This window comes from Rhinolophus sinicus, chromosome 12 (assembly GCF_057876585.1).
Source record: "Rhinolophus sinicus isolate RSI-liver-muscle chromosome 12, RSI-T2T, whole genome shotgun sequence".
NCBI lineage: Eukaryota > Metazoa > Chordata > Mammalia > Chiroptera > Rhinolophidae > Rhinolophus > Rhinolophus sinicus.
The window spans coordinates 18,754,018-18,763,795 of record NC_142512.1 but is presented as its reverse complement, the minus strand read 5'-3'; the positions used below and the strand labels follow the sequence as shown (position 1 = coordinate 18,763,795).

The window sequence follows — 9,778 nt, the reverse complement described above, 5'->3', positions numbered from 1 at the left end:
TGGGGAGGCAGCCTGATCATTGCTCTTCAGGCAGCACAGGGACAGGGCTTCTCATTTGTGTAGCCCCAAGCCAGTTTCCAGAACCCTCACCCTTGGGGAGGGTAAGGAGACATTGCTCCTGGTGAGGTAGGATGCTGAGAGAGGCTGTGTCCCTCAGCATCTCTCCCCATCCCCTGCCTTCTGGACTCAGGCTGAAGGCAGCCAACCAGGATACTGGGCATATAAGGCTTGGTATGGGCATCCTATCCTGGGTTCCCTACATAGGCTCCTATCTATAGCTTCCCCTTCCCTCCCCTCAGCATGGGGAGGCAGTTGTGGGAGAGAGGAAAGGACATTGGAAATGGGCATCTGGATGTAACTCTGAGTGCAGCTCTGTGTCCTTGGGCAGATCACATAGCCTCTCTGAGCCTGACTAAAGTAGGGATAACCCCCCACCTCTGTCCTTCCTGGATCTGCTCTCCAGATGAGGACAGCCTCCTCCACTGTCTCCTGAACTTCCTTTCTTCAGGCTCAGGTGGGACCCAAATCCATGTGGCTCCAGGTGGCGGTCTCAGGATTAGATGCCCTGATGGGAAAGGGGCTTCCGGCCCCAATATCAATGTTTAACCGGATGTGCCGGTCAATATTTACCAGAGGAGAAAGCTGTCTGAACAGGGGTTGGCTGAGAGCAAAGGTCCTGGTGGGAGGGGAGGGCTCAGCTGGGCTGGCTGGAGCCCGGGCAGAGCGTGGGGAGCACCCAAGTGGGGCCAGAGGGACATTGTGTTCAGCAGAGAGGAGCCGGCAGAGGTAGGAGGGGAGGGGTGGCTCAGCCTGCTCCTTGAGCAGGAGAGGAGGTAGGAGCTGCCCACCTGGCTAGGGGGGTCTGGGCTGAGGGCCTGTTATTTCTCAGTCTCCTGGGGTATGTAGGGCCAAGGTGGGGGGTCCAAGAAGAGTCTCTCTAGGACTTGAAAAACTGAAGGTATTTTCTTGACAGGAAGATTCAAAAGCCCAGGTTGGGGATCAGGGCCCAGGCAAAAGTCCCTTGTGTATGATGAGGGTGCAGCCAGGGGTGCTAAAAGGATCCTCCAAAAAGACTGGCCCCGAGATGGGGGCTGGATGATGTGAGACCTACCTGAGGCTAGACCAAGACCTGCCCATCCCCTCCTGCCAGCCTGGCTTCCCGGAGCCAGCCTGGGGCAGAGTGTTTCCCATAAGTCCAAAGGTGGCTCTGGCCAAAGTCATTCATTAGGTTCTGCTGTTAGGTCAACAAGGTGGCTCTCCGGGCCACCCCACTACCCCTGCTGACACCTCAGGGCCTCACAGGCCCATCTACCCTTGTTGGCATAGACGGGCCAGACCAGTCAGAAAAGGTGGGCCAGATGGATAGCAGGTTGGATATGAATTTTGGGGATGGAGTCCCAGGAAAGAGCAGAGTTCTCAGAAGAGGGGCCTCGGGCTAGGCTGACAACAGTCATGACTGAGTGCCAGGCATTGTACTGGGGCTCACAAAGACTATCTTATTTTGGTCCTCACAATGCCTGTGGGAGGAGGTCGGGACTTGTGCCACCATTTTACAAGATAAGGAGAAGCCCGGAGGGGTTAAGGGAGATGTCCGAGTTCCTCTGGCAAGAGTCAGAATCTGGATTCAAACCCAGGTCTGACTCACAATGCCAGGCCTTGAAGAATGAGGACTTTTTCTTGTTTTGATAATATTTTCCCCCTGTGAACCAAAACATTTTCAGTGCATGAAATGTGAAAAACCAGAAAACACAAAGGGGGGAAAAACAATTGAGGAGAGAAAATCCCACCCTTCAGAAGTGAGAGCCACAGCTAATGTGTTTGGGCGGGTGTGTTGCAACTGGCATTGTCCCCTCAGCAGTGATGGCTCAGGACTGACAGCCAGGGATCATGTGGGTGGAATTCCATGGCGGGTGTGGTGGCTTGGCCTCAGGTGGCCAGTCAGATAATTGGGGATAGTGTGTAGGGAGGGACGAGGTGGGCGCTGAGACTGCCTGTCCCTCTCAGGAACATGGTGCTGCTCCGGGGGCTCCTGGTACTCAGCTTATCCTGCCTGCAAGGCCCCTACTTGGTGGTGAGCCTGGGCGCTGGGCTGGGTCTGGGTGGGGAGGGGAGGTGGGCATGGGAGAGGCTAGAAGTCTGACGGGGAAGAAGAGGAGGGCTGGATGGTGGGAGGGTTTGGCTCTGAGGGGGTTCCCCCTTCTCTCCTCGTCCCTTTCTCAACAGTTCTCTCCAGCCAGTGCCGTGGAACTCTGGGACCAGCAGGTAATAGGGAGTGAGGGGACATGATGGAGAGGAAGGCCCTGAGGGGCTTCACCTGTGGCTTCTGCAGGGTGGGGGACCTGTGGGAAGGGTCTCTCTCCATCTGTTTTCTCCTTTCTTCAGACGATGAGTGGGCAGACCCAGGAGAAGTTGCCCCTACTTAGCTTCCTCAAGTTGGGCAACCAGGTACAACCAGGTGGGGCTGGGGAAGAGTGGGCGGGGCCCGAGGGAGGAGGTCCAATCAGCAGGGAGGAGAGAACGGGGGGCGTGGTCGTGAGGCTGAGGCCTGAAGGGAGAGGGTGAGAGGGACCAGAGGAAGGGATCGAGTCCCCAGAATGCCATTGCCTGTGTGACTTGTAGCAGAACTGGGACAAAGGCCCTGCTGCCCCCAGCCACAAGGCTATGAAGGAGATATTCAGCACAGAACCTGGATCTGACCCCTGAACCCCACTGACCCCTGATATATCCCTGCAGGAGTCTGGTGGCCAAAGTGCCTTGCAGAAGGCCACAGGAGACTGCAGCAAGGCCCCAACTCCGGAGCAGACCCGCAGGCTGGCCCAGGCCCTGATGGCCTTCACCACAGATCTCTTCTCCCTGGTGACCCAAAGGTCTACCAGCCCCAATCTCATCCTGTCGCCTCTGAGTGTGGCCCTGGCACTGTCTCACCTGGCACTAGGTACTGTGACAGCACCTGTCCAGACCAGCAAAGCTGGGAGGCCAGTAGGATCTCACTACTCTGGAGTTATTCCTCCACTGGGGTCACTTGGACGTTTGGTAAAAATGCAGGCCCACCTCCAGTCTCTGTGAATCAAATCCTCGGGGATTAGGCCTGGGGATCTGTTTCTGGTGACTTTTATGCAAGAGTTTGTTAGCTACAGTGTCTCCATTGGACTGGAGGGTCTCACTGTGGGAAACTGAGGTCCAGAAAGAGATGATCATTTTATGAGGTCACCGAGACTGTCAGCAGCAGAGATGAAAGTAGAACTTGGGGGCCTGTCACTCAGGCCAGTTCAGTGGATGTGGGAGGGCAGTGTGGGGTTCCACGGGCATGCTCATCGTGGGTACTCAAGAGGGACTGGGTGGGCAGTAGGGGTGGGAAAGAATCTCAGCCTGGGCCACAGCTCATGTGGTCCCCTCCAGGTGCTCAGAACCAAACACTGCAGAGGTTGCAGCAGGCGCTGCATGCAGACTCGGGGCCCTGCCTCCCCCACCTGCTGAGCCGCCTCTGCCAAGACTTGGACCCTGGGGCATTCCGATTGGCTGCCAGAATGTACCTGCAAAAAGGTAGGTGCTGGTGTCAGGGAGCTCCATAGGTAGTGCCCTGGGGTGAATGGGGTGAGGGAGGAGGGCTTGGCCTCAGGTAGCCAATTGGAATCATTGCTAACTGTGGAGCCTGCGCCCTGAGAACAGTTTGTGTTCGCTTCTGTGTAGGATTTCCCATCAAAGAGGACTTCCTGAAACAATCAGAACAGCTCTTTGGTGCAAAGCCCATGAACCTGATGGGAAAGAATGGGGATGACCTGGCAAACATCAACCAATGGGTGAAGGAGGCCACGGAGGGGAAGATTGAGGATTTCCTCTCAGAGCTGTCAGATGACACAGTGCTGCTTCTCCTCAATGCCATCCACTTCCAGGGTACGCACCTTCTCGTCTCAGATTCCCCCACCCTGGCAGCTCCTACCTCTGCCCTGTAGGCTGAGCTGGCTGTGCAGGCTTTGTTCTGGGGGTCCTTCTTCCTCCTCAGGGCTGGGGCAGGAGGCAGGGAGCTCTCTGGTTGTGACTTGGGGGAGGACAGGGGACAGGTTATGGTGTGGCAGGGAGGAGGCCCAGGAACTGGATGGGGCTGCTGTGGAGAGAGTACCCTAGGAGGAAACCAAGTCTGAAAAAACCCAGGGGGAGGTTGCTGGGAGCATGGCAGGGCATGGGAGAATGCAAGCCCAGATTTCAGAAATGCTACTGAAAAGAGACCTCAGATCAACTGGGTGGGATGGGGAAGAGGCTGGTGGTATAGAACCCACTCTGGCCCCAGTCTATGTGGCCCCTGCCCTCTGCTGGCTGCAGGTTTCTGGAGAAGCAAGTTTGACCCGAGCGTCACCCGGACACAAGCTTTCCACCTGGATGAGCAGTTCACGGTGCCAGTGGACATGATGCAAGCCCGCTCGTACCCTCTGCGCTGGTTCTTGCTGGAGCAGTCTGAGATACAGGTCACCCTTGATTGCCCAGGCTGGGCCTGAGTGCTGGGAGGTGGGGAAGGGAGTAGGGGGGCTGTGGAGCAGGCATGGGGTGGGCAGGTCTGCCTCTGCCTTCCTGGCAGTCATGTCCCTGGGGCACATGGTTCTGAAAGGTCTGCTATGCCCACCCAAGGGGACTGAGGTTCCAGGCTCTTTGAGGTTCATTCATTCAACAAACAATATTGGGCATTTGCCAGATACTGTTCTAGGCACTGGGCATTTGGTGGAACACAAGGGGAGCCCAGGTCCCTGTTCTCAGGAAGGAAGACTCACCGTATATGAGCACACACAAATGGACAGGATAATTTCAGATAGTGACAAGTACTATGAAGGAAAACATTTAAAAAGGTGATCTATTAGTGACTGGAGAAGGTATTTTAGATAAAATGGTCAGGGAGCATTCTTTGAGGAGGAGGCACTGAGTTGAGACCCAGGTGATCTCTGGTTATGGGGGTTTATTACAAGGACCCATGGATTGTGGGGCAGCACAGGGCCCACCCCAGCAGCCATGGAGCCACTCAGGGCCTCAGCACCCCCAAGCCCCTCAGGGAGATGTGACCTGAACTCTCACAGTGTTTCTTAGGAGGATCTGATTGGGATGGATTTGTCAGCATCCTGACAGGACATTCTGATTGGATACAGTGCTGTGCCAAGCTATTTCCGTTGTGGCCTCTCTTGCTTCTACAAGAGAAATGTGGTCCCCTGGCTTGGGCACTGATCCCTGGGCCAGTCAGCTGTGGCTGAGGTGACAATATTGGGTAGTTTCACAAGGCCACCATGACACAGGCCACAGTCACTTCTGCAGCCCTCCTGAGGGGGGCTGTGGGTGGGGCAGCTCCTTTGAGCAGCATCCCAGCTTCTCTGTAGCTCACCCTGAAAGGAGGATGGTCTGGTTTACCTTCCCACCGACTTTCTTGCAGCTGCTCCTTCCCTCTCTTCCTTCCCCCTTTCTCTCCATTCCTTCTCCTCCTTGCCCTTGCTCTCCTCGGGCACTCTGCAGGCAGGCCCAGGCGGCCAGATGCTGGCACTCCTCCTCCACCTGCAGGGGTCCTGCCACCTGGGTGCTCTGCCTAGAGCCCGAGGAGTCACCGCTGCAAGAAACATTGAGCCCAGTGGTTTGCACACTTCTTTAGCTGCACAAACCCCGCTCACATGACATCTTATTCCCAAATCACAGTAAATATCCACAGCTGGGCAAAGTCACTGTTGAAGGTGAGAGGGGTTGAGAGAGTGCCACCCTTTGCAGCAGCTGCTCTGCAGAACCTAGGGCAGTTTGAAGACCAACAACCCAAGCCCATTGCACACATGGAGAAACTGAGGGGGGAATGCAGGGAATTCTCACGCCAAGTCACAGCGCTCGCTGGTAGCAGATGAGGAAAGAAAAACACCGTTTATGGAGTGCAGCTTATATGCAGACATTCTGCTGGAAGCTTCAAAAGTGTTACCCCTTTTGGTCACCTGTCAACCTGCAATGTGGGCAGGTTGTGCTACTCCACTTCCCAGGTGAGGAATTGGAGGCTCAGGGAGGTGGAACTCACACCTGAGAAGGACAGACTGGACCCCGGCTCCATCAGTCCCAGAAGTGCAGGCTGGCCCAGACCCCAGCTCGGTCCGGGTGCTTTCTGGTCCTCATGTCATCTCCTTGCCTTGTCTGTAGGTGGCTCATTTCCCCTTTAAGAACAACATGAGCTTCGTGGTCATTGTGCCCACCTACTTTGGGTGGAATGTGTCCCAGGTGCTGGCCAACCTGAGCTGGGACATCCTGCACCAGCCCTTGCTGCGGGAGAGGCCCACTAAGGTCCAGCTGCCTAAGCTGCGTCTGAAATATCAGCTGGACCTGGTGGCCACCCTCAGCCAGTTGGGTAAGGAGGCTGGGCGTGGGACAGCCCCCTAGGTCAGGCTGGGCATGGTGGGTGAGGAGGGAGCCTCAAGGTAGCAACAGGCCCAAGACAAAGCTAATCTTGTGTCCTGGCCTTTTCTGAGGCTTAGGAAGGTGAGAGGGTTTGATATGAGGCCCCGGGCCCTCTGTCCTGGGGGGTGGGGGGTGGGGCTGGGTGGTCCAGGGAACGAGGACCTGCTCTGCTCAAGACAGCATTGCAAAGAATGCCAGGTGGAGAGCCTGGGGTGGCACGTGAGCCTTGCTGGCTCTCCTGCAAGCGGCACTGTACTAGGCCCTGGGAGCCCACTGTGTACAGAGAGCTCCGTCTAGTGAAGTGGGCAGATTAGGAATCAGGTACTTATCATTCAGCATAAGTGAGAAGACAGGAGGGCTTCTCTCCAGTCCACTCGGGGTAACATTAAAAAGGCACCTGTCTGAACTTTGGAGCAGAGGATCAGGGAAGGCTTCCTGGAGGAAGTGACTCTTAAGCTGATAACTTGAAGGTTAAATAGAAGTTAACCAGGGATCTGTGGGTTCGAAGTGTTCGCTGGCCAGGATGCCAGACACCCTCCCAAGCAGGTCCAGGCAACCTGTGGGGCGGAAGGCAGCTCTGACCAGCCATCTGCTGCCCTGGGCAGGTCTGCAGGAGCTGTTTCAGACCCCAGACCTACGTGGGATCTCTGACCAGAGCTTGGTGGTGTCCAGCGTACAGCATAAGTCCACTCTGGAACTCAGTGAGGCCGGCGTGGAAGCGGCCGCGGCAACCAGCTCGGCCATGTCCCGAATGTCCCTCTCCTCCTTCAGCGTGAACCGCCCCTTCCTGTTCTTCATCCTTGAGGACACCACGAGCCTGCCCCTCTTTGTGGGCAGTGTGAGGAACCCCAACCCTGGAGCGCAGCGGGAGTACAAGGAGCAGCAGGATTCCCCTGACAGCAGGGACTCCTTCCAGAACCTGAAAGCCTTCCCCCATGGAGACAAGCCCTTTGGCCCTGACTTGAAACTGGCACCCCCCTCGGAGGAGGATTACCCCCAGTTTAGCAGCCCCAAGTGAGGCGCTGTGGGCTCCAGCATCCTGAGTCCCTGCCTCAACTCATGTGACTCTTTCTAAACAGCTGTGTGGATTAGGGGTGGGGGCTGGGTGGGCAGTCTGGGAGAGGAGAGGAGCCATTCTCTCTGTCTCCTCTCGGGGCGTCTGCGGTCGGCTGGGGCGGGGAGGAGGGGCAGCTGTGCACCTACTTTTGTCAGGAAGGGAGGTGGGTTATTCCTTAAGTCTGCTGGGGTACCTCCATGTTTGTCCCCAGAGAGGGGGGATAGGAAGGATTGGCTACCCCGGTTGGGGGGATGGCCCTCGGGCAGAGCACTGTCCCAGGGTTAGACGCTGTGGGGCAGCCTTGTCCTGCTCTGTGGGTGGAGGTCGCGTGTCCCACGTGAATGGCTCTGCCATCACCTGTCCAAGGTCCACCAGCCTCCAGCCCACCCCCAAGCCCTGTCACTTCCATCTCCCCGCTGGTCCTTAGAGATATGGACACTGCCAGGACTCCCTTTTCTTCCTCTCACCTCTTCCTCCTCTGCCGGGGGTCTCAGGGGCTGAGAGGAGTGGCATTAATTCCTGAAGGCTCTTTTGTAACGTTTTTGTAGTGATTTTTATGCCTCCTGAATAAAGAATGAATGGGCTGCTTTGATGTCACTGTTCTGGGCATGGGAGGGAACAGGGGTGCTGGAGGAAAGCGGGGAGGAGGCCCCAGGGCAGACTGCACTGAGAACCAGGCTGGGCCCTGAGGAGCAGCACCCCTCTCTGTGCCACGTTGGGTCTCTGGCCACTCACCAGCCCTTCTCCACTGTGCAGTCCCCTCTGGCCTCTCCAGGACCACCTCCACGTCAGCCTGGCTCTGCTGTCAGCCTGTTCCTATCTATAAGCCTCAGGCAGCTGGCAACAAGGGCGGCCCAGAATAGCGCCAGCCTCTGGGTTTGGGAGAAGAACTGGCAATTAGGGAGCTTAAAGAGTTTCTAATTACATGCTGGCCCCTCTGCTAGGAGCTGGCGCCCGCCAGCCGGGGGGCCAGCTCCAGCTGGAGGCTGTCAGCGCCTGAGGATTTGGGGAAAGCGGTGGGGGGCACAGAGCTGGGGACAGCATGGGTGTCCACATGGGTGGGCCCTTGTCTGTGAGTGCAGGGTGTCTCTGCAGCAGCAAACACCTGCAGCTCTGAAATGCAGTGATTAAAAGCAAGTACCTGGGGTGGAATCTTGCTTCTCACAAACTAGCAGTGTGAGGAGATAGGTAATAAATAAACAAGTGAAATATAATGGTACGTCAGAGGGTGATAAGAGCTATGATGAGAGATAAAGCAGGGAGGGTCTCCCTGAGAAGGTGACCTTGGAGCAGAGATGTGAAGGAGGTGAGGGCAGGCACCATGGAAACCTGGGGAAGAGCGTCCTGCACGGAGTTCCTGAGGAGGGAGCCCAGTTGGGAGGTTCAGGATGAGCAGGAGATCCATAGGGCTGGTGTGGAGGGAATGAGGGGGGAGGAGTAGGAAAGGGTCAGAGAAGTGGGGACAGATCACGGGGCCACTGTAAAGACTGTGGTTTTCATCTTAGGAGAGATAAGAAGGAATTGGAAAGTTAAATCAGCAAGCCCAACACCTTAGCTTTACCTCCTGTCTTTCTCAGCTCTCTCCTCCTCCCCATTCCGGCTCTAGTCATGGTTTGGATCTATTTAGTCATCACTCCAAGCATCACTGCCTAGGTTCTCCTCCCTGCTGGTCTGGCGGCCTTAATGCACCCTTATCAAGCCCCTCCCACATGGCCAGCAGCCCACCCAGCTCTGCGGAAGCAGCAAGGAACAAGCAGACAAGCTCCCTACCCCCAGAGCCTAAATCTGCTGGTGGAGTGGTACAGACAATCCACAAGTTAACATTTTGTGTTGAAATATAGTATGCAAAGTACACAAGTCGTAATTGTACATAAGCTAAATGAATTTTTTTTCATGAACCAAATACCCCTGTTGCAACCCAGATCAAGAAACCGTACCCACTCTCCTGACTTGTAATAACAGACTTGTTTTTCCTGGTTTTGAACTTTATATAAAGGAATCGCACAGTCCGTGTTCTCTTGTGTCTTGCTTCTTCTGTTCAACCTCATGTTTGCGAGGTTCATCTGTGGTATTGTGGATGGCAAGGGATCATTCGTTGTGGAAAGCTTTTAGTTGGGGCGTGCCATAGTGTGATTCACGCTCTAGGAGGCCCACTTGGCTGCTGTGTGGAGAACAGACTATAGGGGGGATTAAAGGCGGGAAGGTTAGTCCCCCCTTTAGTCCCCCAAGAGACGGAGGTGGCTTGGCCCAGGGTGCTGGCTGTGCAAATGGAAGTGGTCAGAAATATTTTTGCAGGTAGACGTTACATTAGGTTGGTGC

General features: G+C 55.9%; 1 protein-coding gene across 3 annotated transcripts; it reads left to right on the top strand.

The window, feature by feature from the left end:
• Nucleotides 1-637: 637 nt before the first annotated feature.
• On the top strand, nt 638-8,043 carry SERPINF2 (serpin family F member 2). 3 transcript variants are annotated; one of them, XM_019755473.3, is made up of 10 exons: nt 638-786; nt 2,005-2,071; nt 2,224-2,262; nt 2,383-2,445; nt 2,734-2,935; nt 3,400-3,543; nt 3,691-3,894; nt 4,321-4,463; nt 6,148-6,352; nt 7,008-8,043. In XM_019755473.3, exons 2-10 carry the CDS (start codon nt 2,009-2,011, stop codon nt 7,418-7,420), a joined length of 1,476 nt encoding a protein of 491 aa, XP_019611032.3. In that variant the 5' UTR covers nt 638-786; nt 2,005-2,008; the 3' UTR covers nt 7,421-8,043. The 3 variants fall into 3 exon arrangements, with proteins under 3 accessions (XP_019611032.3, XP_019611033.3, XP_074175689.2); XM_019755474.3 differs by lacking the exon at nt 638-786 and adding an exon at nt 810-833; XM_074319588.2 differs by lacking the exon at nt 638-786 and adding an exon at nt 1,288-1,349.
• The last annotated feature ends 1,735 nt before the right edge of the window (nt 8,044-9,778 follow it).

Bases quoted from the DNA above. Each gene is read 5' to 3' on its own strand.
- SERPINF2 (XM_019755473.3), top strand. From the start codon at position 2,009: ATGGTGCTGCTCCGGGGGCTCCTGGTACTCAGCTTATCCTGCCTGCAA. The intron at 2,072-2,223 runs GTGAGCCTGGGC...CTTTCTCAACAG, and splicing joins TGCAAGGCCCCTACTTGGTG to TTCTCTCCAGCCAGTGCCGT. The intron at 3,544-3,690 runs GTAGGTGCTGGT...GCTTCTGTGTAG, and splicing joins CAGAATGTACCTGCAAAAAG to GATTTCCCATCAAAGAGGAC.